This window comes from Berghia stephanieae, chromosome 1, assembly GCF_034508935.2.
Source record: "Berghia stephanieae isolate SIO BIC M18660-M18661 chromosome 1, UCSD_Bste_1.3, whole genome shotgun sequence".
Classification (NCBI taxonomy): Eukaryota; Metazoa; Mollusca; class Gastropoda; order Nudibranchia; family Aeolidiidae; genus Berghia; species Berghia stephanieae.
The window spans coordinates 95,916,686-95,944,527 of record NC_088360.1 but is presented as its reverse complement, the minus strand read 5'-3'; the positions used below and the strand labels follow the sequence as shown (position 1 = coordinate 95,944,527).

General features: G+C 38.7%; 2 protein-coding genes across 2 annotated transcripts in view; one reads left to right on the top strand and one right to left on the bottom strand.

Annotated features, from left to right (window-relative positions):
* LOC144962460 (uncharacterized) overlaps positions 1 to 27,380 on the bottom strand; it is a 38,845-nt gene extending 11,465 nt beyond the window's left edge. Inside the window, exons 1-2 of the mRNA XM_078895419.1 lie at positions 27,206 to 27,380; positions 8,702 to 15,633 (exon numbers count right to left, since the gene is read on the bottom strand). Coding sequence (XP_078751545.1) covers positions 8,702 to 15,625 — 6,924 coding nt within the window. The 5' untranslated portion in view covers positions 15,626 to 15,633; positions 27,206 to 27,380. The remainder of the gene's footprint in view (positions 1 to 8,701; positions 15,634 to 27,205) is intronic.
* On the top strand, positions 4,905 to 8,579 carry LOC144963498 (uncharacterized). The gene is made up of 3 exons (XM_078897575.1): positions 4,905 to 5,334; positions 5,853 to 6,212; positions 8,572 to 8,579. The coding sequence occupies exons 1-3, from the start codon at positions 4,905 to 4,907 to the stop codon at positions 8,577 to 8,579; spliced, it is 798 nt and encodes a 265-aa protein (XP_078753701.1).
* Positions 27,381 to 27,842: the final 462 nt, after the last annotated feature.

The window sequence follows — 27,842 nt, the reverse complement described above, 5'->3', positions numbered from 1 at the left end:
TCATCCAGAATTAATTTTGCAATATTGGCTCCTGTTGACTTGTCTTTTAGCTCGAGTAAGCTTAACAGCTCATATTTGACTGACTCATCAGCAGAAACAACAATCAAAGGGTAGAGTTTGTCTGTTTTATCATTACTCCCATCAGTGGCAATATTAAAGGGAGAGGTCTTGCACTTCTCAATCAGAGACTGTCTTGCATCCATAGCCAACTCTTTAACAATTGCCGTTGTCTTTGTGCGTGCACAGCTGTATCTTTTAATAATCTCTTCAGGTTGTACACTATCTACCAAAAACATTGCTTTGAAAAGCTTAGAAGCATGGTCAGAGGATGCTAAAGGAATGTTGTGCTCCAATAAAAAAGAAGTAAATAAAGTCTCTGCCCTAATCACAGCTTCATCCACTGGCGTTGATTTGGAATTTGAAGAAAAGAAGGATGTAATTGGTTTGCCACTAGTTGAAGCTTTGGCATTAATCAAATGTTTCTTAGAATTAACATGCCTCTTGACATCGTCACGTCCACCATACATAACACTAAACTCTGAATGACACATTTTGCACATGGCGAATGAGGCGTCTTTTCCTTTAACTATACAGGGAAATTCAACACTATACTCAGCTTTGAATGAAGTTGAATATTTCTTTTTCTTAGCACAACCGTCCTCAGAACTTGAAACAATTTGTCGTTTAGACATTTTAAAAATCAACAAAGTCTTTAGGCAGTATAAAAGGCAAATACAAATTACTCCCAATTAGAAAGAAACCGTCCTCAGCAATTGAAACACGTTGTGGTTAGGAAATTTTGAAAATTGATGAAGACTTAAGGCAGGGCATAAGCAAAAGCAAATTATTCTCAATTGAAAATATCGATACCACAATATATTCTTTTACAATCCTATATAATCTATTGCCACATTACTGGTATCGATTCTGTTGCTTTCATAGCATCGACCAGCCAAAAAAAAAGTTGACAATTGATTGTCTAGAGAACCAGCAACTCATCACACTCAATATTCAAATTGATAAATTTCCGGGAGATTTCTGGAGATACTAAAAAACTGCGGGAGAGCGGGAGATTGGTGATAAATACGGGAGACTCCCGCAATTTGCGGGAGGGTTGGCAGCTATTACAACACTTTCTAGCTGGATGACTACTCCAGGAACTGTTTTGATGAGGCGTCACGTAAGAGCCTCTAAAATACGAACCACTGGTGGACGAAGTGGAACTGCTGGACGCGAATCCGCTGAATACCTACGTCAGACTTCCTGATGGCAAAGAAACTACTGTGCAGAGACGCCAACTTTAAATTTGGCTCACAGGAGTTTCAGGCACCACTCGTAGGAATTTCAATGCCGAAAGAGGAATTTCCGCACACAAGAAAAAGGAATTGGAATGGTATTTGGCATTGTGTTTACATTTTGTATAGTTCTAAATAGATAACTGATTAGGATTATATTATGATACATAAACACATTGCCAAATACAAGCCCAAAGTTTCCTTATTTCAAATGAAGTAAAGCGCCAAAACCTAATGGTAGAGATTGTAGTACTGGTGGTAGTGAGGATGATGTGGTGTTGGTGGTTATTGTAGTAGTGGTAGTAATGATGAAGATGTGATAGTGGTTGTTGTAGTAGTAGTAGTTGTAGTGATGATGATGGTGTGGTGGTGGTTGTAGCAGTGGTGGTAGTGATGTTAATGTGGTGGTGATGGTGGTTGTAGTATACAAATGGTAGTGATGATAATGTGGTAGTGGTGGTTGTAGTAGTACTGGTATTGGTGATGATGTGGTGGTGGTGGTGGTTGTAGTAGTAGTAGTAGTGATGATGTGGTGGTGGTGATTGTAGTGGTAGTGGTCGTGATGATGATGATGTTGTAGTGGTGGTGGTGGTTGTATTAGTAGTGGTCGTGATGATGATGTGGTGCTGGTGGTTGTAGTAGTAGTGGTAGTGATGATGATGTTGTTGTGGTGGTGGTGGTTGTAGTAGTAGTGGTCGTGATGATGTGGTGCTGGTGGTTGTAGTAGTAGTGGTAGTGATGATGATGATGATCTTGTAGTGGTGGTTGTAGTAGTAGTAGTAGTGGTACTGATGATGATGTGGTGGTGGTGGTGGTTGTAGTAGCAGTGGTAATGATGTGGTGGTGGTGGTGGTTGTAGTAGTAGTCGTAGTGATGATGTGGTGGTGGTGGTTATAGTAGTAGTAGTAGTGGTAGTGATGATGGTGGTGGTTGTAGTAGTAGTGGTAGTGATGATGTGGTGGTGGTGGTTGTAGTAGTAGTGGTAGTGATGATGATGTGGTAGTGGTGGTTGTAGTAGTAGTAGTAGTTACAGTGATGATGGTGGTGGCGGTTGTAGTAGTAGTGGTAGTGATGATGTGGTGGTGGTGGTTGTAGTAGTCGTGGTAGTGATGATGTGGTGGTGGTGGTTGTAGTAGTAGTGGTAGTGATGATGTGGTGGTGGTGGTGGTGGTTGTAGTAGTAGTGACTGTGGCTTTGCGTCACTCAGCCCCTGCTGGTAAAATGACTACTGCCCAACCCTCCAATGAAGCATCACCCATGGCGTTTGACAACACGAGCATAACTCCACCTTTTCAACCTGTTCAAAAGAATGTGGGAAACGATCTTCTACCTGAAACTGTCCTAGAACAGCTTGATGTACAAACTGTGGAAGCGGGGCGAAGTGCAAAAATCTGCCTTGGACGAACCATCAGTCTCTGATCCTAACAGTCCTAATGAGCTTTCTACACAAAACGAATCCTGTTCAAACTCCAGACGGAGTGGCTTCATTCGGACAAGACCATACAGTTTACGAAATAGAGAGGCATAATTTGAAATCTCTTGCCACATGCAACAATGCAAGTAAAGGGGGAAGAATGTCATGATATTATTTACTGTTTAGAGATAGTTCTATTTGTCACTTTATGTTTGTAATTGATCTGTGTCTGTACTGTATTGTCTAACTTTTTGTGTTTTCATTTCTTTCCAGATCATGTCGATTTAAAAGTTGAATAAAGCCTATATTCTGCATGACAATTATTCAGCTACTTTCTAGCTTCACAACAGATGAGGTGGTTGTAGTAGTGGTGGCAGAGATGGTGGTGTGGTGGTTGTAGTAGTTGTAGTAGGGATGGTGATGAGGTTGTAGTCGTGGTGGTAGTAATGATGATGTGATGGTCGTTGTACTGGTGGTGGTACGGGAGATGATGATAATGATGATGATGATGTGGTGACTTCACAAAAGTCATGGAGTTTTCTCCTAAAATTAATTTCAAGGAGTTTTCAAGGAGATTCTCTCAGTACTATCAAAATCAAGGAGTTGTCATGGAGTCCTTGAATTTAAGGAGGCCGCGAGAACCCTGGTAGTAGCAGCAGTAGTAGGGGGATGATGTGGTGGTTGTAGCTGTGGTAGTAGTAGTAGGGATGATGATGTGGCGGTGGTGATTGTAGTGATGGTAAGGACTTGTACTAAGATCACAAATTGTAATATCATAATACAACCACAAAGAAAAGAAAATAATCTGGAGCTGTTTGTACCACCCTCTTCCCTTAGGACCACATCATAATCATACACATTCAAGATCACCATGGGCCTGATATTTGGTGCCAGTCTGTCTAGGCTGAAACTTTATGACATATAGTAGAACTCGGAAATAGCGAGTTCGACGGGTCCACTCCTGATTACTCGCTATTTCCGAGTTCTCGCTATTCCCGAGTTGCCAGGAAAGGTTATAATATTGCTGGTTATTCCCCTCAGTGTGTAATTCGAGTAAAAGCCGTCGCCCCTATTTCAATTTCTACACAGAAGTGGCAGAATGCTTGGTTTTTTGTTGTTTTTTGTTTTAATTTTCAAGTAAAATCATGACTAGAAAAAAAAACAAGAACATAGAAGTGTGTGTGTGTGTGTGTGTGTGCGTGTGCGTGTGCGCGCGAGTGTTTGTATGCACTCGGCATGTTTGATGAGGTAAGCAAGCGCATCACTCAATCACTGACCCATTGAAATAATGGTTCCACACTCCCCTCTCTCGCTGATCGTGTCGTTCGTTAACGATGCTACTCGCTGACCGATGCTGCGAAGTGAGGCATGTTGACATGTGCTTACCTCGCGCGTCGCGTGGCACCACATTAGGTGAATTATTGACCCCCACCCCCAATACACACACACGCACACAAACCATAGCACTCTAGAGACGTGCAGTTCGAGCGACCGTGGCCAAAAAAATCTGGAAGGCCCATGGTTTTTTTGAACTGGGGGAAGGGGCGAGAGTTGAGTTACCTCGGTTAGCTGCATGATATGGCATTAATTACATTACTCAAACACGCTCGCACGCATACCAAAGCAATCTAGGGTTTTAAGACTAAAACGCACACGCACACACACACACACACACACACACACACACACACACACCCACACACACTTAGCATCACCTAGGTCACGTAGTGCCATATGTGACACTTTTAAGAATTCAGTCTTGCTTGTACATATTGACCACTTGTAGTTGTGAATCGCCGTTATTCTGTTGTTCATTTTCATGGAGTGACCATTAAGTTTTGTTGTAGTTGTGAATTGCCGTTGTTTATTGCTCATTTTCCCTGTACAATGGATTCGGCAATGCATTTTAAGCAAATAATAAACAATTTTATCATTTTTTATTAATAATAACCGAAAATGCCTCGAAAATGTTCGGTTTTTGATTGCACTTCAAATTATAGACATGGCGAAAAGACAACTGTATATAAATTTCCTTCGGATCCAATTGAGAGACAAATATGGATTAATGCACTGCCAAATAAAATCGATTCAAGTGATGTTACAGACTATATGGGTATCTGTGCCAATCATTGGCATCATAATGCTCCTATGAGACGGAAATCGAGGTATCCTTCACCTGTTATTCCTCCAAATAAATGGCCAAAAAAACAGCACCATCTCGTCAGACATTAAATTCGACAAGTGAATTTAGAAACAGGCGTCAGGATATTGATGAGTTATCAACTTTTTTAAAGAAAGATTTATTTGAAAATACAGAAAATGAGTTGGGAAAGACCTTTAAAGATTGTTTTGATCAAGAGATTTCCTCTCATGGTGTTGTTGGACTTTCTTCAGATTCTGAGTTTAGTCTTCACAGTCGTGCTAGGATCGGTATGGTACACTCATTTAGTATCTACTTTACAGTTAAAGAGGTGAACGATGATCACAGCATCAGGTTAATTCAATATGAGGGTTTCTTTGGAATTAAACAAAGCCAACACCAGACTTTCTCAGATGGAACCTTAAAGCGTTGGAGTGAACTTACAGAAATACTTCGATTCTACACACTGGACTCCCAACTAGAAGGTGAGTTAACCTACTATTTTAATTTTAAAATGCGTTAGCGTCAGTTTTATTATCAACGTGACCATAATAATAATAATAATAATAATAATAATAATAATAATAATAATAATAATAATAATAATAATAATAATAATAAGAAGAAGAAGAAGAAGAAGAAGAAGAAGAGAAGAAGAAGAAGGGGGAGGAGGAGTTGGAGGAGGAGGATGACGACGAGGACGATGGTGATGATGATAATAATAATAATAATAATAATAATAATAATAATAATAATGATGTTGATGATGACGATGATGATGATGATGATGAGGATGATGATGATGATGATGATGATGATGATGATGATGATGATGATGATGATGATGATAAGAAGAACTATTACCCTTGTTGTGTTGCTGTTGTTTTTGATTCGTTATAGATTCACGAAATTAAAATTTTGAAATGCATTTTAAAAATAAAATTCATTTTTTCCAATCATGTATCGTCTATTTCATTATCTTCTACTTTTTTTTTCATTGCAGATGAAGAAAATGAATCCTCAATAGAGAAGTCTAAGGCTATCCAGAAATTTATAGAACGCCAGATTCAGCTCCTGAATGCTCAGAAAAATCAACGGATTTACTGTCCAGATGATTTAATTCTTGCTTTTTCGTGGTACAAGAGGTCAAGAGTGCTATATTCTTCTTTAAGTGGTCACCTTTATCTCCCTTCTAAGTCCACCCTAGGAAAAATTACACGACAAACCAAAAATGTAGCAGATTTCACCATCTATTCTAAATTTTTCCAACAGCAGGAACTACGAAGCAGAGCGTGTGTTGTGCCAAACTCTGAGTTAACAGAGTATTTTAATTCTAGGGACAGGGATGGTTTATCTTCACCGTGTGAGTTGTTTTTAGAATTTTCACTCCTTTCATATTGTTTCTTTGTTAACAATAAATCAAAAATATGTAGGGCAAGATTAGCCGTAATTCTTGGCAATTTTGCAGAGACATTTGCAATCGACGTGTGTGTTCCTGTAAAGGCTATTCTATGCCTGTCCAATATATTTATGAAGAGATTTTCAATTTTCAATTCGAAGAAGCAGTCGGATAAAGGAAGATGAACAAACTGAGGTCACAGTACTTGTTATATCATCTCTATTTCTTTGTGGATATCAATTTATCATCCTCATCCTCATCATCATTATCATCATCAGTCCCACCACCTACCAGCATCACCGTCTTTGCAACCATCATTATATTCATCTTCATTCACCACCACTACCTCCCCCACCACCACCACCATCATCATCATTATCATTATCATCATCTTTGTCATTATCTATCAGAATCATTATTGTCAATATATATTAGCATCAGCAATCACCGCAATCACCTTCACTTTTTTCATCATTGTCATTAATATATCAGTATCATCTTTATTGCCCTCACCACCATCAATATCATCATCATCTTCACCTTCTTCTTCATCATCATCATCATCATCATCATCATCATCATCATCATCATCATCATCATCATCATCATTTTCCATCACTACCAGCATAATCGTCTTTGCGATCATCATCATATCCATCTTTATTCACCACCACTACCACCACCATCCTATTTAAATTATTAGCATCATTATTATCATTATCATCATCTTCATTCGTAGTCTATGTCACTATATATCAGTGTGATCATTATTGTCATCACAAGCATTAATATCACCATTATTTTCACCTTCATCATTATTGTCATTATCTATCAGCATCGTCTTTATTACGTTCACCTTCTTTACCATTGTCATTATCTATCAGCATCATCTTTATTGCCATCACCACTAATATCATCTTCATCTTCATCATATCTCCATTACCTACCAACCCACGAGTCCATCTCTCTCTCTCTCTCTCTCTCTCTCTCTCTCTCTCTCTCTCTCTCTCTCTCTCTCTCTCTCTCCCACTCTGTAAAAAAAACTTATTATTATTATTATTATTATTATTATTATTATTATTATTATTATTATTATTATATTATCATCATCATCATCATCATTGCTAGTACTATCACTTCCATTCAAAAATTATTATCATATATTTTTATAAATAAACTTCAATTGCACTTTTTGCTTGCAAATTTTATTTTATGTGTTTAACCTTTGATTTTCATTAAATGTAGAAGTTTGAGAGAGAGAGAGAGAGAGAGAGAGAGAGAGGAGAGAGAGAGAGAGAGGAGAGAGAGAGAGAGAGAGAGAGAGAGTTAAGTGCTATCAGCGGGACTCGTGGGCCTTCTAGTTTTCACGCCAGATTCCCGACGAGTCGGCATGTGTATAGATAGCATTGACACAAACCCAACCCCCACCCAAATTTGTTTCGCCTATTATGTACTACTACAGACTAGGCTACTATGTAATATTACTCGTAACGAAAAATAAGAAAAGAAAAGAGGCTAGGCTAAAAATATTTAAATTGCCATTGTCTCTTGTTTTGCTTTACTTCGTTCGCAGTCCTAGGCTGGGGCAGGAAATGCTCGTTATTTCCGAGTTGACCTCTTTTTCATACTCGCTACTTTCATGCTAATTTTATTGACTCAAATAAGGGAAAAAAAACGGGGATTTAGATTTTACTCGCTATTTCCGAGTTCTCGCTATTTCCGAGTACGTTACTTTCATGTTCTACAGTATAAGGCGAGTGTCACTAAATTGCATGCAACTGAGCAAAAGTGTCAAAATATGACACAAGAAGTGCTCCGCGGTGGACTATCTTTTACCTCACTGAAAATAGCGGGTTTTAAGCGGAACCTTGATTTCATTTAATTTCATCGGGAAACTGCTATCACTGCTATGGGAAATTCCCACCTATGATGAATGTAATGTTACTTAATATTCCATAAAATGAATAAGGGAGTGTTGAAAAAAAGTTACTGTCTTACTTTCTTTTGTATGACGTCATCTTTTGGGGAGGAGGAAAGGGGTCAGGCCAAGGGCGACAATGAGGAGGGAGGGGGGGGGGGGGGGGTCAAAACGGGCAAATTTTTGATGACGTAATATGTGAACAGTCCCGAGAGAGAGGAGAGAGAGGGAGGGTGGGGGGGGGGGGGGGGGGGGGGGGGGTCAGAAGGTTCCACGCAGCTACCCCAAGTGGATATTGGAACAAAAACGATTTTCGAAAAGGGTTTATAAGATAAAGGAGGACCAGTGACTCCAACCCCACTGAATTTGAAATGTTGATAATCAGATACATAATACATTTATCAGATACCTGACTCAAGTTATACTTAGTGATTGTGATAGTGACGATGATGATGATCAACTCAAAAACGGCAGGCCCTACTGTAAATTAAGGGAGATTGAGTGGATTAGATTAGAGAGAAAAACAAAAACTGACCTGCTTGAAGTCATTTTTGAAGAATGCCTCTTGGATGTTTCTGTAGTTAATGTCTGCAATGTCTAGGGGAGATTTGGCACAAGTTTCCAAATGACTGAAGAAGGCATCAGAGTCTGCCGTGACATACTTGCAGCTTTGAGGACAGAACAGGAGCAGGCTGGGTTGGTCTTTGGGTGGGATGCCCGTTTCTGTGAACACAATGGCACAAAGTCCCTCTTTGTGCTTTGTCAAGATATGACGCTTCAAGAACATGACACGGGAGAATACTTTGCTACATTTCCAGCACCCAAAGCTACCCTTGGTGGCAAGGTCAAAGGCTGTTGGGTCTTGAGAGGATTTGACCTTTTTGATTTTCTTCTTCCCCCGTTCGTCATTGTCACTTCCATCATAGCTTTCATCAGATTCAACATGGTATTCATCATCTTCATCTGACATCAATCTGTCCATCTCACCCAACTCATCTGACCCATAGTCAACTTTGACAGCCTTTCTCTTCCTGACAGACCTTCTAATTAATTGATCTTCAGCGGATGCAGGGCTATCACTGTCCTCACTTTTTTCTGAAACAATCTCATCCTCTTTTTTTCCAGAAAACATCACACGTGGTTTATTGCCTTTTTTAATTTTAAATTTTAGTGTCCCAGAAGAAGATTCAAGAGATGAGGATTTCACATTATCTTTTTCAGACAAATCTTTACAAATAGAAGATGGCACCTCTTCTTTTTTGTATTCCAACTTTTCCTCTTTGTCAGATCCTTCCATTGATGCCTCTTTGTCAGTGAAAGCATTGGCACTCAAAGGTTTTCCAGCAATGTCCACTTCCAAACTTGCATAACCACAGACAATGTGATCCACACTTGATTTAACCTCAATAGAATTCTCCTTGGACACTGAGGGGAATGAAACGGGTTCTATTAGTTCTTTCTTGACAGTGCTACCAGTCATGCCATTTCCTCCAGACTCTGCCTCTGGGAGAGGACTTTCAACAGTACAGTTATCTCTCTGGGAGTGCAGATAGCTCTCATCATTGGATTGCTGGTGAGACTGGGGTGAAAGAGATTGGGATGAGCCTGCAGAAAATCCTGAAGTTTGTTCAGGATTGTCAATCACAGATAACGAGGAGGGTTGACTGTGTAATGAACTTGACTGAGGCTGAGTGTTTTTCTCTTTGATTATGTTTGCAAAGGCACCTTTAAATTGAAGTTTCCTTTCAGCAAAAATGACTTTAGTCTCAATAACATCCTCTGATTTTGTAACAACTTCTGAAGGAGTGGCTGAAGAATTACTGTTGGCAGCAGTCATAGGGGTTGGCAATACTGACGATGTTGAAGATGTGGTTGTGGTCTGGTTTGAACAAAGTGATGGGGATGTTGTTTCAGGTGAAGGATTTTGTTTGTCAACAACTGAACTTCCTGTATCAAAATTAGGCTGAGGACTTGCATCATTTGATGAGAGTCCTGTCCTGTTGTTCATGGTTGAGTTGATGTTTGTTACAATGGGCTGAGGAGGTGGCTGTGCAATTTCACTAATGTTTTTGTTTTCTTGGCCTCCAATTGGAGTTGGAGCAGAATGGGAACCTTTGTAAGAAATCTTACTGACAAACTCATCAATAACTCTAGATGTTGGCGTTATTATCATCCCCCTGTCTGCCGCATATTTCTTGAACTTGAGTACAAGACGCTGGGATAGCTTTTTAGGCATATGAGGAACTTTGGCAAATACTTTATCCAACAAGATTGTATTGACAAGCTCTTCATCATTATCAGAAGGTAATGAGTTGTGATCAATTTCTTTTTGTAGTGGATTTTGATGAGGTGATAATGTTCTTCTAGACTCTTGTTCAGTATTGTCCAAGACTGTTTCTGGTGGCTTTGGGGTAATGGCTTGTTTGCTAGACAATGCATTCATTTCTGCCAAGAGTTGTGAAGGTGATGGAACATCCTTGACATCTGTTGGAGGGGCTGATGCATTATTAGGGGATGGAACTGATTGACTAGTGGAAGTGGATGCTTGGGCATTATCTGTGAGAGGATCAGTGTTGGCCTGAGATGACAATGAAGTAATCTGATCGCAGGTGTCTGAATATGAATCACTAGATGCAAGGTTGGTATTGTTGGTACTATTATCAGAATTGGACAAAAGGTCCCCACCAAGAGTCTGGAGGGCAGGTGAATTGGGAACAGTTTGACCCTCAAGCATAGAATGAGATTCCACAGCAGGGATGGCAGCTGATTCTTTGTTTGATAATGGACAAGGCATCGCTGACTCCACGGTGGGGGTATTACATGGTTGATTGCCTATGTTGTCTACTGGATAAGAGGGAGTGGCCTCAACCTCAAGCAATGTATTTACTGAGGAAGTGAAGCTGTCCATAGGATTGTCTGCTGATGTGGCAATGGTGGGGAATGAATCTTGCACTCCATTACTATCTTCAGGAACTTTGCCTGGGCTATCCACTTCCAAGTCAATGATGATGGGTGACTGTTCATTACCAGGCATGCCAGACATGCTAGAGTTAGGTAGTCGCAACATTGGCTGTGTGTTGGGGGGTCTGGGCCCTTGCATAGAATGGGGATCACCTCTCCCAGGAGATATACCTCTTGGAGAAAACAGTTGGCTAGGAGCTCTTGGTCTTCCAGGACTATTAGGATATCGAGGCTGATGGGGACTACCTGTCATCATAGGATTTCTCTGTCGATAGTTTGGTGACATTTGACCAGGCCCTGAAAATCCCTGCCTAATATTTTTTGGTGGGGTCCCCCTTTGGGTGTATGGACCTTTCAAGGCACCTCTTTGATTTATGTAGAACTGGGATTGTTGCTGCCCATTTCCTGGAGGGGGGCGTTGATTGGGTGGATGGGATGGCTGATTTGGACGTATCGTCTGCCGACCCATGCTATTTTCAACCATATCATCAAATGCATCTTTGAGGTTGTTATTGAAAGCATCCCTCAAGCCCTTCCTACCCAAATTGGGATTGACCACATTATGACCAACACCTTCTTGTCTAATTTTCAAGGATTTCAAATTTCTTAAAGCAGATTGCATGTCATACGGCAATGGTTTTGACTTGTCCAAATTGTAACAGGCAAACAGATGGTTTGTCAGTCTAATATCATCATAGGTCATGAATTCACAAGTCAATTGTGGACAGAAATAAAGCCACTGGCCACTCTCCACATTCCTGAATGCCCCAAGGAGAGAATCACTATGTTTGGCTTTTATATGTTTTTTCATGACTACTTTAGAACCTTGGTCTTGACCACAATGAATGCAACAGTAAGAAAACTTCTTGGCATCCACAGCTTTAGGCTTTTGCACACCTCCCTTGCCTGGTGTGACACCTACGATCTGGATCTCATCACCTTCTTCTCCCTCCTCATTGGCATTTACAACACACGCTAAATCAACAAAATGGCCACTGACATCAATTGGTCTTCTAGCCTGTGGTGATGGAATTGTACCACCCCTACCTCTTGCCACTCCCCTTCCTCTCTGTACTGCCATCCCAGCTCGTCCTCTTGGCGCCATTCCTCTTCCATTTGGCTGTAATCCCCTCCCATTTGGAGGGAATCCCCTACCTCGTTGGGGCATACCCCTCATGCCTCTCGCATTTGGAGCCATACCTCTTGCATTTGGAGCCATACCTCGCGCGTTTGGACCCACACCTCTTGCATTTGGAACCATATTTCGGGGATTTGGAGCCATACCTCTCACATTTGGAGCCATACCTCTTGCATTTGGACCCATTCCTCTTGCATTTGGACCCATTCCTCTTGCATTTGGACCTATTCCTCTCGCATTTGGAACCATGCCTCTTCCTCCTCTACCAATCACTGGTGGTCTTTGACTTTGAGGTGCAGGGCCACGGACCACAGCTGTTACGATGACATCATCATCTATTGGTTTGACCGGCGGCCTCACCATTCCCTGTTGCACACCAGGACCACTTGGATGACCGCGTGAGAAAAGACGCTGGCGCACATTTGAAGCCAGACGTTGACTGCTGGGACTCATCCCTTGCTGAGGTGGTGTTTTGAATTGTGGGGCCGTGGGTGATGTCCCTGTAAATGACATTGGAGAGTTCTCTGTGAAAGAAGAAGTTCCTTGTTGCCTCGGAGCATTACCACTGAGATAAATACTAGGACTCAAGGGAGAATTACCAACTGGGACTCTGGAAATCCCTGGAGAAATGCTTTTTTGGGATGGTGGTGTTGATGGGCAATCCATGGGCAGTGTTTGTTGATTGGGTGGTTGTGGTTGGACTGAATTGTTGAAAAATGAATTAGGTTGTTGTTGGCAATTTGTTGATTCAAATGCTGCCGAGGACGATGGTACAAGAAAATTTGGAACACTTGTTGTTGCCTCTGACTGCTCCGTAGGAGTTTGAGGGGTTAGACTTTCCAAAGAGTTATCAGTGGCATAATTCATTGATGTCAGATCTTGAACTACATGTTGTGGACTATCTAAGTCAATAATCGCTTCAGATGACATCAAAGTGTTTTGGATAGATGGTTGGGGGTGTTGGTTGATATGAGATGAAGGAATATCTGTGTTGATGGGAAACTGGGATGGCAGGGTGAGGTTGGAGGAAGCACCTTGGTTAGGAAAATTTGAAGAGACTGAAAGGTTAGGATCATTGTCTTGTGGAAGAGGCGGAGTGTGGAGGGAATGCTGAGATGATATGGAATCATGCGAGTGGGTTGTTGGCCATGGCTGTATGTTCAAGTCATTGTCCAACAAAACTGAATTTGCATCAGAGAGAAGGTCCAGCATCTTTGGTTGTTGATGAACATCTGTGTACAAATTGGCAGATGTTGTCGTAGGGTGGTTGTTGGCTGTCAAAGGTGTGTCTTGAGATGATTGCGGTTGTTGCGACTGTTTCTGTTGTTGCTGCTGCTGCTGCTGATGATGACTGTCTGAATGTGGAATAAACGATGGTTGGTTTTTGTTTTGTTCATCAGACATGACAGGATATTGGATATCAAAAGAGGGAGCTACAAATGGTTCAAGGTTTGACGTGTTTTCAGATGGATACACACTGTGTTCTTGTCCAGAAGACGAAATATTTGTGTTGGTGTTGGCACTGATAAGCTCTTGACTGTGTGTGCTTTTGTTATAGTTATTTGTTTTAAGAACTGAGCTGGAGGTTGGTTGAACATTATCATCTTGAACAATTGGGTTTAGAATTTGCTGTAAGTTATTGTTGATTGGAGGGTTTGAATTTTGTTGATGATTATCATTTAAGTGCTGGTATTGAAAAGGATTGTTGGAAAGAGTATTGCTAGACATCTGTAAGATTTGACCTGAAGATGGGGGAATATTTTGACAAAAGTTGTAAGCATCAACATTCTGCTTTATGGTTAGATTATTTTGATTGACTGATGCATTGTTTTCCCCTTGACCATGAATTATATGCGATTGTGTTAAATTGCTAGAGCCTTGAAAAGTATGTGTTTGTGGAACATCGTTAGGTTTAGAATGGGTATCATGTATAGATGTTTGAACAGTGGGCATTTGGCTACCATTATTAGAGTTATAATGACATGAATTATTCTCATGATCCTTTGTATTTGAAGCATCATTAGTACACTGAATGCTTTTTGAAGGTGCGTCAGCTTGCAATTTGTTATAGGTGTCTGAATGATTTATTGGAGAACTTGTGTCATACGAATATGGATGAGAGACATATAGAGAACTGAATTCTATAAAATCTTTAGATTTTGTAGCCCCTTGCTTCTCTTGACATTTGAAAATGAATTTAATTGTGTCTTTCAACCTTTCTTTTTCACCATACAACAAAGAATCTGGAGGAGAACAGCACTTAATCAGGTGGTCTTCGTAATCTCCACACTGGACGTTAGAGTAAGAACAACTTTCTCTAGCACAGTAGAATGTGATATCCTGTAACCGAAATGTTGCCTCAGACGTGAAGGAGGCAGCAGCTACACTCTCAGGGTGCTGTGTCAATGCATGGCATTTCAATTTCTCAATGGCCACATTACTGTAAGGACAGGACAAACAATACAAAGTCTCAACCTTCACTTTCCAGTCATCTGTTCTGGATGTGATTATGTCTTTCTTTTGGTCGGACATCACACAATCTTTCTTCCCCCCTTGTGACAAAGTTTGAGGGTTGGGTTTCACATCTGCCTTCTGATTTTCTATGGGACTATGTGGTGAAATGTTTGGCTTAACATCTAGATTTTGTTTCTCTGGTTCAGATTCAATGATGATAGGACCCTTCTTCTCATTTGATTCAAAATAGTTTGAATTATAAACGTTCTCTCCTTCAGATAATGGCTTATCAAAGTTTTCTGAAGAAATGGCACAGTAAAACATAGCATCATCCTTGCGTATTCGAGCACTTGTTTGTTTGGAAATCATTTTTGCAACAGATTTGGGTAGCATACCCTGGTGTTTCGAAGTTGTGTGTTTTTCTAAGTGTTCAGTACTGTAGGTCATAAAGTCACAGAAAATACAAGCAGAGCATGGATCTTTGTCCATGTCATGTTCTGTACCTGATGAAGATGAATCTACCTCACAGATAGTTTTTTCCGCTTCATCCGCATGTTCACATTTCACATGTTTAGCTATCTCAGCCCGAGACAAACTACTGAAATTACAGTAAGAGCATTTAGTCATGTGTTGACGCATGTGTGCCACAAGTTCTTTCTTTGTATCTGATGAGTAATCACAATAATTACACCAAAAATGTGAGGAGAATCCAACTTCCCCTCCAATGGTGTCTGATCTCCCGATGCTGACTCCCTCCACACTGAAGGTCGATGTCTGAGATGAGTCATCTTCTAAGAGACTTGTGGATGACACAGCCACTTTCTTGGCCACCGGCTCGTCAAAGTCATTGTCATCATCATCTTTCTTTTTCTTGGAAGCCACCATGCGCTTCTTTCTTTTAGCCATGATTTAATCTGGTTCAAAGAAATTGTTCAATTAATTTGGGATTACAGGTTTATGTTATAACATCACAAAAAGTAAAAATAGTTATCAGCAGTTGATATATCAATTAAAAAAAATTTGAGTGACACTGATGAAAAACTAGTGAAATCTTATATTTCAGGGGTGAGAATGACTGGTCACAAAAAAGGAGGAAATTTTTCATCGTGAAGATCATGACCCATCCATGCGACCATAACCTATAAATTTGAATTTCACTAAAATTTACTGAGATGCAATCCAAAATTTGTCTCGCAGCAATTTCTGACATGACTCGGTGAAATTTCAAAAGTTGAAAGTGTAATTTCAACATTTGGTGGTTGTAGTAGGGATGATGATGTGGTGGTTGTAGTAGTAGTGGTGATAGGGATGATGTGGTGGTAGTGAATGTAGTAGTAGTAATGGTCGTATGGATGATTGTGTGGTGGTGGTTGTAGTAGCTGTGGTAGGAATGATGTGGTAGTGGTAGTAGGGATGATGATGTGGTGGTGATTGTAGTAGTAGTGGTCTTAGAGATGATGATGTGATGGTGGTTGTAGTAGTAGTGGCGGTGGTAGGGATGATGCTGTGGCAGTGGTTGTAGTAGGGTTGTTGATGTGGTGGTTGTAGTAGTAGTGGTCTTAGAGATTATTGTGTGGTGGTGGTTGTAGTAGTTGTGGTAGGAATGATGATGTGGTGGTAATTGTAGTAGTAGTGGTGATAGGGGTGATGTGGTGTTATTTGTAGTAGTAGTGGTGGTAGTGATGATGTGATGGTGGTTGTAATAGTAGTGGTGGTAGAGATGTTGACGTAGTGGTTTTGGTGAGTGTTTTTATTCAGTGACGATAATAGCAATTTGTCAAAAAGGAGGGAAATGTCTCCGTCTATCGATCAAACACAAGTAAAGTGTAAAAATAACAGGAACATAGTTTTGTATTAGTATTATTTAATATATTACTATAAGTAGTATAAATCCCTAAACATTTAATGAATTGTCCTTTTCATATGTTAAAGGCCTAAAATGCTATTCAAATAAAAGGCCAGAAAGTGTTGTTTTGTTTTAATTTTTATAAAGCAGGCTAAAATATCTTTGTTACCGAAACATAGTGGTTATCCAGCTTAAATACAAACCAAGAATCTCAAATTTAAAGCCATTAGTTCTAAAGTAAAAAGAAAGAAGAGTAAACTAAGCCAATCACCATTGCTTTATTCTAATCATATATTATATCTGTATAACCAGATGATTTAATGAGAGAGAGAGAGAGAGAGAGAGAGAGAGAGAGAGAGAGAGAGAGAGAGAGAGAGAGAGAGAGAGAGAGAGAGAGAGAGAGAGAGAGAGAGAGAGAGGGGGGGGGGGTATTAAATATAGGCAATAGGTAACTACAACGGAGAAAAAAAACCAGACCCATTTGTCCCTCCCTTCCCTTTCAACCATCAACCAGCTAATCAAAGAACACCACTGGTCTTCTGTGTCAATTGTGACATCTGGTGCCATTCTGTCTGGCCCGATGTCATAAAAACGGGACCGTCACCAAATTTCACGAGACTGAACACAGGTGTCAAAATATGATATAAGACATAATGGTGATTTTGTAGTTTTGAGGAAAACACGGCAAATTCAGTGGAAAATTTCTAAGAAATTCTCCAAAAAAGAATTTGAAAAAGGAGGAATTGTGATGGGGATGGGCGGAGATAAACTACCATTTAGGCGGAAATCCGCCTTTAGGCGGAAGATTCTCAGCCCTGATATTTGTTACTCTGTCCCTTCAAGAAAATGCCACAGCATCCGCATAAATGTGGCTGCAAAATTTGCCTAACGCATGTCTTTTTAACTTTCTTTTTTTAAAAGAAAAATTTTAAGAAAAAAGTCTTTGCCGCATATTTCGTCCTCAAAAAAAAAAAAAAGAAAAAGTGGCAATTTGTTAAGACCACCTAGCATACGATTTGTGCCTGATTAAACAACTGGTGGTAGGGGTAGGGGACAAGCATGGTGACGGACGGTCGCTCATTAATCCGGCTGGTCCTATTTTCCTGAGCAATCGGTGATTGGGGGCGTATAAAAAAGTGGACAACTATTTCTTTTATTTTCACTGTTTTGATTTCAGATTCTTGATCAGCGTCAAATTTACAAAAGGTTTGATACCAACATGGAGGAAATAAACTACGGGAGAAAGCACTCAGCCTACTCATCGTTCAGTCAGTGATACAGAGACACCAAGTTTCAATTTGATTCACAGGAATTTCAGACACCACTCAGAGGAATTTCAATGCCGAAAGAGGAATTTTCGCACACACAAAAAAAGGGAATTGGGATGGTATTTGATATTGTTTAAATATTGTTAGATCTTAATAGATAACTGATTAGAACTATATTATGATATATAAACACATTGCCAAATACAACCCCAAAGTTTCCTTATTTCAATAAGTTTCCAAAACCTAATGGTAGTGATTGTAGTAATGGTGGTAGTGAGGATGATGATGTGTTGGTGGTTGTAGTAGTAGTAGTAGTACTAGTAGTAGTAGTAGTGATGATGACGATATGATAATAGCTGTTGTAGTAGTAGTAGTAGTAGTAGTAGTAGTAGTAGTAGTAGTAGTAGTAGTAGTAGTAGTAGTAGTAGTGGTGGTAGTGATGATGTGGTGGTGGTGGTGGTTGTAGTCGAAGTAGTGGCAGTAGTTGTAGTAGTAGTGTTGGTGGTTGCAGTATTAATGATGATGTGGTGGTGGTTGTATTAGTAGTGGTTGTGATGATGTGGTGGTGATGGTTGTAGTAGTAGTGGTAATGATAATGATGTGGCAGTGGTGGTTGAAGTAGTAGTGGTAGTGAGGATGTGGTGGTGGTGGTGGTTGTAGTAGTAGTGGTCGTGATAAAGATGTGGTGGTGGTGGTTGTAATGTGTGTGTGTGTGTTTGAGAGAGAGAGTGTGAGAGAGAAAGAGAGAGAGAGAGAGAGAGAGAGAGAGAGAGAGAGAGAGAGAGAGAGAGAGAGAGAGAGGAGAAGAGGAGAGAGAGAGAGAGAGAGTGCTGAAAGTGCATGTAGTGATAAGTAGAGCAACATGAAATTGAAAAACTACGAGGCTAAAGTTTAAGGTCAAAGCATTTGTGATTAGCTATTATTGGCAAGTACAGGAAGGTGAACATGGAAATTAATCCAGTGACAGCAATGAATTTGATTTGTGTGTGTGTGTCTGTGAAGAGAGAGAGAGAGAGAGAGAAGGAGAGAGGAGGAGAGAGAGGAGAGAGAGAGGAGAGAGAGAGAGGAGAGAGAGAGAGAGAGAGAGATGAGAGAGGGAGAGAGATGGAGAGAGAAGAGAGAGAGAGAGAGAGAGAGAGAGAGAGAGAGATTTGAGCTAAATTTGTTTGAAGGGTTTTTACGGCGTTGCAACACTGGTTGCAGGAGTATTGGTGGTGGTAGGGGTGGCGTTGTGGTGGTTGTAATAGTAGTTGCAGGGATGGAGATTTGATGGTGGTAGTAGAGATGATGATGTAATGGTGGTTGTAGTTGTGGTGGTATGGATGGTGATGTGGTAGTTGTTGCAGTATGGTGGTAGGGATGGTGATTGTAGCAGTTTTGGTAGGGACGGTGATGTGGTAGTTGTTGTAGTATTGGTGGTAGGGATGGTGATGTTGTGGTTGTAGTAGTGGTGGTAGGGATGGTGGTGTGGTTGTAGTAGTAGTGGTAGTGATGGTTGTAGTAGTCGTGATGATGATGTGGTGGTGGTTGTAGTAGGAGTGGTAGTGATAATGGTGTGGTGGTGGTGGTGGTTGTAGTAGTAGTAGTGGTAGTGATGATAGTGTGGTGATTGTGGTTGTAGAAGTAGTGGTAGTGATGATGATGTGGTGGTGACAGTTGTTGCTGTAGTGGTACTGATGATGTGTTGGTGGTGGTTATAGTGGTAGTGATGACGATGTGGTGGTGGTTGTAGTAGAGTGGTAGTGATGGTTGTAGTAATAGTGATGATGATGTGGTGGTGATGGTGGTTGTGGTTGTAGTAGTAGCAGTGGTTTTGTTTGTTTTTTGTTGCTTTAGGTCTCTTCCAACACAATTGAGGTTATATGAGAGACCGCTGAAACAAAAAAACAAGCAATCTAACACTAACAAAAATAGTACAAATGTAAATCAAAATCATAACCTAAATATATCATAAGCTAAATTATAAATAACCAAGAACAAACAGGCAGAAGATTTACAGAAAAAAAAATATCCCCTGTCAAAAATACAATCACAAACCAAAGAAGCAAGATAGGCTAGTAAAGAGAAGAAGAAACGACATCACTATCGGAACCTCATAGGTATACGATTCAAGGGTGATGCTCCCATCCAACCACCCGCGTAGCAGTGGTGATGATGATGATGATGATGATGATGATGATGTGGTGGTGGTTGTGGTAGTAGTTGTAATGAAGATGATGTGGTGGTGGTGGTTGTATTAGAAGTGACTAGAAAAGGGGGGGGGGGGGGTATCCTTGGAACAATTTAACCTCACCGGAATTTGACGGAAGTTGCCCGTAACCCGGAATTTTTTGCTCCAGACCGTATTTTTTTCCGGTGAAACCAGAGTTTTGGCATCACTGGTGATAAGATTTCACTGGCTGAGTGACGAAGCAGCTGAGACAGACTCATGCCACACACGGCGCTATTCAACATGAAAAAATTGATGGCATGTTGGAGAGAGAGAACCTAGTTTATTGGTAGTTAATATATTATTATATATTAATATTTAGTAAAAGAAAATTGATAAATAGATTAAATTAAAACTGATCACTATTCAGGTTATTCCAGTTTCAAATCTATTCTTAATATTCATTAATTCTTTGTCATAGATATCAATCACTTCTCTCTTATATTGACTTGTTTTAATATTTTTAATAGACAACAAACACTCACACCATCTACACACAAACACAATGCATTATTATTATTATAATCATCATCATCATCAGTGTTGTTGTTTTTCTTATTATCAGCGTTATGGTTATTATTATCAGTATTCCTGTTACTGTATTAATGATAATCCTCAATATGATGATGATGGAAATTCCATCATCATCATATCATCATCATCACCATCAATATTGTATTATCATTATCTCATTTATGCGGCTATGTGGTCTAGTGGTATGACACTCGCTTTCGGATCGGAAGGTCCTGGGTTCGAGCCTCACTTGGTGCATAGTTGAGTCCTTGGAGAAGGCTCTTAACTCACATTCTCTCACTGTACTCACGTGTAAAATGAGTACCTGGATGCTAACAGCATTGTCTCTGTCCGAAAAAAATTGTTACATCGTCCTAAATGTTAAATGTTGCTGTTGGCCAGGGACCCTTTGTTAAGCGCTTTGAGCACATTTAGTGGATATTGCGCTACATAAAAGCTCAATTTTTTAATCTTAAAAACAAATTTATGTCCATTGACAATACAATAGAAAACAAATTACTTGGAATGAAAATATTAAATAAAAACTACTGGCTTTTATTCGGTTCGAAAACGGGAAGAATAAAGAAGAGGGGTTAAGAGTGTTTTGTATAAGTAATGAATTCGAAGGTACGGCAGTACGCTTCAGCGCTATATACAGAAGGAAAGGGCAATTTACACGTCTCAAGAACCGAGTGCCCTCTCCTATGTTGCATGACTCTATGGATACCAAGAGCTATGTGTCTACTCCAAAAATTGTTGAAATTAGAAATAAATTGTTATTTATACATTTAAAAAAATTCAGAGTCAGGGAGCAATTTACTTGAACATGACATATGACTGACATGCCAAAACTACGGGATGATGGGTGTGGGTATGGATATTATGAGTTTAGGTAAACTGCTCACAACATCTGCAAGCCTAGTATAACATACCAACACACAAAACTATGTGTCACAGTAACGAAAATATCGCCTGCCAAATTACGGGGAATCCCCTAGAGAGTTCAGTTACTGTGATATCGGGTGATGCCAGTTGATTTATGTTCACTTTCATTTCTTTGTCGTGACTTCACAATGAGCTTAGTACCAAATTTCTTTACTTTGTAATATTTATCAAGATTTCCTGTTTCCATTCATATGCATTTTATGCCAGTGCATAATGATCGTGATATTTAAATCTTAAATAGACCGTTTTTCTGTAACTTACAATGCTGGAGACAGTCTATACAACAGGTAGACAATGACAGTTGTAAGGAGAGACTGGGCGGTATCCTTTATTTCAGGATTTGACAACTGTGCATTGTGACCAATGTGTTTGGTGTGAGCTTAAAGTCTCTCATCACGGCTAATCTCTTTGACTTTTACAAATTTTGAAAACAAAAGAGCGAAAGTTAATCCAATCTGAATAAGATGTCGGTTTGCATGAAAGCAGCTTTTGCTTGTCAAAATCTATTATAGGGCTGCCATACGGTTTTTGTTTCAATCAAATTAAACCAACTGCTCAGTCTGTGGTGGACTAAGAGCAATGTTTACAACAATTAGTTTGAGTTTACCATATATGGCATGAAACCGATCACTGGTCAAATCAAAATCGCTATAAAAACTTACTAGTGGTGGTGAAAACAGTGTTGAAAAAATATATGGAAAATTGGTAACCTTGATTAGTATTACAATTTTTTTTTTAAGTAGTCCAGAGACAATAGCAGACCTGCCAAATTGAAAACTTCAAAATTAGTAATTTCTTTGTCAATTTTTAGTCATTTGACAAAGAAATTAGTAATTTCTGAAATCGTGTACGAACAACCACAATTGACATTGATGATCACTTCCAACATTACATCGTCATCCTTATGCGCTGTAGAAATTATTACTTGTTATCATTATTATCATCATCACCATAAACATCATTATTATTATCATCATTATTTTAGTTATTATTATCTATATTATCATCATCATTATTGTAGTAGTAGTGCTTATATAATTATTATTATTGAATAATACAGAGAATTAAAATTCGTAATTTTCCATACAATTTCGTATTTTAGTAATTAGCCATGAAATTTGTATAAAATTTGTTTTAAAATTACGCAAAATTTGTTTTCTAGAGCATGAAACGAACAATAGCAATTGCTTGTTAGCCTATGACTACGAGGAATCTATCTCTAGCATTTTTTTAAAATACCAAAAACATTTTTCTTTCAATTTTTACGATGACAGCACACAAACATTCAGGGAAAAGACCCCCCCACCCCCCACACACACACCCCTTTTAATTATTTTTTTAAAATTATTATTCGGACCTTTTCTTGCTCTCTGCTCTCCAGCTCAATAGAAAAGTTTCTGGGCAATATTAATATAATATTGCGACACTACTACTCACAGACTAGGAGGCAGACCGGGCAACAGCCACTTTTTAGTGGCTAATCGTCCTGGTTAAAGAAAATGGCGGCGCTCGACCTCTCGTGTTCAGATTCTTTATGGGAGAGTAGATGATATAAGCCTACCCTTTGATGTCTGCAGTCGCCTTTTCGTTTTCTACGGTCACTCATGGCTAAACAGCCGTCAACAATGAACTGAACCATTGTTGAAAGACGCTCATGGCATAGTTGCGTCACAATTACCCCGTTGCTGAATATATTATCCAGGCACGGTTGATAGGTAAAAAAGCCAAATTATGTTCTAGTTACATTTGAAACAAACGAAGTATATCACTGATCTCGTCTCATTGAGATATAAAGAATGATATAAAAATCAAGAAAATCGGCCGATAAATAAAAAAGTTGCTAAAAAAAGCTAAAATAAAAAGCAATTTTTAAAATCAAATTTATTCGTAAAACAGTTGGTTTTCAACCGATTTTTCTGAAATAAGGACCAATGTTCTTCTTTTTTCAAGCTGATTTGAACAATGTGACTTTCAAATTCCTCAGAATTATAGTTTTTACTTTTAGATTTTAGCTTTTAGGCCTACTCAAAAAGGTGTTTATATTCCTTGCGTAACAATAGCGTAATACATCGACGATGAGATTCACAATTCTACACAAATGGACGGTGGCGGCATATTGGGCATATCAAAGAGGTGTACCAAATTTATTTACCAACTACTTTTCTTAGTGCTAAAATTACAAAGTAATAATTTCGCGTCAGAAAAAAATAACTCTCAAGTTCCTATCTCTTTATTGCAATAAAATTGATACCGCGAATGACAAAATCGCCCCACAAATAAGGGAGTTATAAATTATTCATAATATTTTTTTAAAGTTATTAATATAAACCCGATCATTGGAGTCAAGTCTAAATGTACAAGTAAAAGTGTAGTTTAATATGTCTAATTTGGTTTATCATCATAAGCCTGGCCTTTTTTTCTATTTTCCGTCCACAAATCAAGGTTAATTGAGCTCAGTCAAAGACATTCATATAGAGATTAAATCGCACAGCGTCCCTGGTTTCATATCCAAGAAAATGGCGGCGCTCGACCTCTCACTAGCCACTTTTGATGACGTTTTCCTACCTGTTGTCCCCTCTAGTCCTGTATTCTCTATGCTACTACTACAACTTCAACTCTGCAGGGATTTATTTTCGAAAGACCAGAGTCTGGTGTTGACAGGATAAAAATCCCAGAGCCTTGGGAAACAGACAAAAGTTGGACGAAGACTGAGTCTGAGTCTGTGAGTGTGTGACTAAGACTAAGACTTGACGTCTAAGGCTACATTAACTACAACTACATTTAAATTTAACCATTGGCAGTGTCTGCATACACGGTAACCGGGCACCTAACCTCAGGATCTACGTACACGGTAGCTTTGGTAACTGGTTTGCTGCTACAACTACAATACAAGCAATGGATGGACCTCGCTCTGTGTGTGCGTGTGTTATCTTAAAAAATCAAACAATACAATTTAACCCTTTAAAGGCGAGATTCAAGGTTACCGTGTATAAATGTTAACGTGTACGTATATCCTGAGGCTAGGTGCCCGGTTAGTAACGATAATAATAATAATGATACCAAAATATCTGCGATATTCCTCTTATAATTAATGAAGTTATGGCGGAAAACACAATAATGACAGGAAAAGCAGTTTCTGCATGGGCTACACAATAAATCAAAATCTAATTGAGATTCGGTGATTATAGTTGCTGTTTTTGATAGATCAACTCTTCCTGGAGCTGTGGTAGCGAAATGGTGGTGAAATTTTGCTCCTTTATATTTTTTAATGATTTTTTACCGAGCGAAAGTGGCGTTTTGAAGACACGAAGGTTTTACTTTCGTTTCTAGAATGGATCAAATGAGGTAAGTGAATCAACAGTTTCCATTTAAAGTTAACTTTATGTTTTGTTTTTAACAAAAGTTAGATGTATTAACTACAATTTGTATGATTTAAAAATTTAAAAAATTATTTCCATCTTTGTTTTTAAGTTATTTCCTGCATATTATGTAATCGCGTTATTTTCGTGTCTCCGATGTGACAAAGGAAACTTAATTCTATATATCAGGCAAGCTTTGAAATTTTTAACTAAAAATGTGTTCAACTGACTAAAATTAGGTCTAGGAAACTTGTAAAATTAACAAAACAAAAAAATTAACATTATTAGTTGTTTTTAGAGTGAATAATGGGGTATGGGAGATTTCGTGTCTTCAATTTTCTGCCCGTGCACCAAATTTCAATATCCTATTTTATTATTAATTATGAAAGACAGTGTTTGAAAATTGATTGGAGACATTAATCTTGCTCTGGTTTTGTGTTTTAAACTTTGATTTTTGGCTTGAAATTTTTGAAAAAGTTTTTTTGAGCAAATAAAAGTTTGGTGTCACCTGCGTGGGCACCATCTGCATGGGCACCAGAAATTCTGAAATGTGTAAACTTGGACATTGGTGATGAATATACAGTTCATAAATGTAAACTTTGGTAACCTATGCTGAATATTTCAATGTAAGTACAAATCTGAACATTTCTAGCTGTTTAAGAACACAAATTGCTAATCAATTGAATTTGTAAACATTTAATATTAAATATATTGATTCGCTCTCCTATCTCAGAATTTTCGTGTCACCACAACATTCACTCTGCTTTTAGGGAGGATGCAGCATTGGAATCTGACCATCTGATCTAAAAGCATTTTATCCAGTATGAAAATTTTGATTAGCTACAATACAAGATACACAGGCTTGAGAGATATTACTCCACAACTGTGAATTTGCTAACCGACATGGATAAAATCCGTAATAGCAACTAAGTACTGAATTACATGTTGAAAGGAAAAAATGCTGTACGACTTGCCAAGATGTTCCAGAAAAAAAAATTTGTTATCAGATTTTAGTCTTATTTATATATATCTTTTTATTAGATTCATATGCTAAATCATTTCATATCCTCACACTCGAACCTCTGTGGTGTAGCAAACAACAGTTATAAGTGTGAGTATTTGTTCTTAAAAACACCTTTCGTATGTGCAATTATAAGCCTTATTTTCTCAAGAGAGTAATCAAATATGTTTAAAGCAGTGGAAATCAAATATCCTTAAAGCAGTGCTTTTGTCATCAACCATGTCTTTATATATTGCTTTTACTTTTATACCAGGTACTGGAGGAGAGGGAGTTTCACCGTGCAGTTCTCCCAAGGATAAGCGGGACAATTTATTTATGTGTATGTGCAGAGCAGAGTGTGCGATTGGTAAAAGAGGATCCTCCAGACACCTATTCCTGGGTTGTTGTCGCCCATTTTGACAATACAATTGAAAACAAGGACCCATTTTTTTTTTCAAAGTTGAAATGAAAGTTTAAAATACTAAAAAAAATATTTTTTCGTTATTTGTCTCATGTAATTATCCCCCTTGTTGTATAATAAAGTTAGTTTCAATACAAAGTACAAAAAAATATTCTGCTTGTTATTTATTTTTAAAAAGTGGACCTGTGTACGTGTATTTTGAGTCATTTGTCACTTCAGATTGTTAACAATTCTTTTCATTTTGCATTTCCATGTTAATCAGGGTCACCGTTAATTGACCTACTTTTAAAAGTTGCATAATCGTCTCCCGCTCATAATTTTTACAAATTCTGAATCCTCATATTTCAAGCTTTAAAATGACATATGACACTTATTTGTAGATAAAAGATGAAAATTGACAAAAATGGGCCTGTCAAAGTAGATGATTTCAGATCGAGTCTGTTTTCCGCCTGATGCATCTTTATTTATGAACCCCCTAAAACTTTTAGTAAAAGCGAACAATTTCCAGTCATAACTTTCTTATGGGCGAGTTGGGTCACAATTTGACTCCCACTGCTGCTGCTCACTAAACTGCCTAAAGTCACCGTGTACGAGACACTCCGTTGCCGTTAATCATTCACATTTTAAAATCTTGTGGTCGGTGGTTTTGAATAATTGTTTGTCCTCTACCCCAAGTCAGTTCTGAACACCATTCAAAATCGGTAACGAATGATAAATAGTCATAGATTCTTTGAATTTGAGTTATACTTATATTGCGGATCCCTGTTTGGGGGGGGGGGGGGGGGGGGGGTGTACAAAATACAAAGTATCTACACAGGCACACTTCCCTTTGATTAATTCGCCGCACAACACACACTCAACTCAACACAGCGGCAAAAATGCATATCAAGTTCAATGCTAAACAAAGATCACTATTTGTTATTACCTGGGAAATAATAATTTACTTATATTGTTTTTGGTCAATCAACAATGAATGCAATCATTTCATGCTAACTTTAGCAAGGTCTGTGGTGATTTAAAAAAACAACCAGAAACAAACACGATAGACTTGTATTTGCATGGCGTAAATCAACGCTTCGCTTCGCTTCATCCTTTGGTCCAGGGTTGCCAGATTATTTTTCAACAAAATGCCAGGGGAAGACTCAAACAATGCCAAAACGCTCAAAAAAATGCCAAAGTCTGTTGACTCCCACCCCCACTAAGAAAACTACTCACTTTTGATAGACAATTTACTATCATATCCTGGTGGCTTGCGTGTTTTCTTTTCTTTTCTTTTTTTATTTTTTTATTTTTTGAATTATACTAAATTTCCGGTTGGGGTAATTTTTTACCTACTGACTACTAAGTGGAGTGCTAAACCACTACACCACGGTTGGATTTTAAGAATGAAAAAGAAATACATTAACATGAAAGTGAAAGGTAAATACGTAAACAGTTAAATAATTATTGACAATTAAGAAAACTTACTGTTTCGTGTTTCTTATGAAACTTAATTAAGAAAAGGTGTCATTTGAAGTATAATATACAAGAAAAGAAAATGCCAAATGAAAATGCCAAATGCC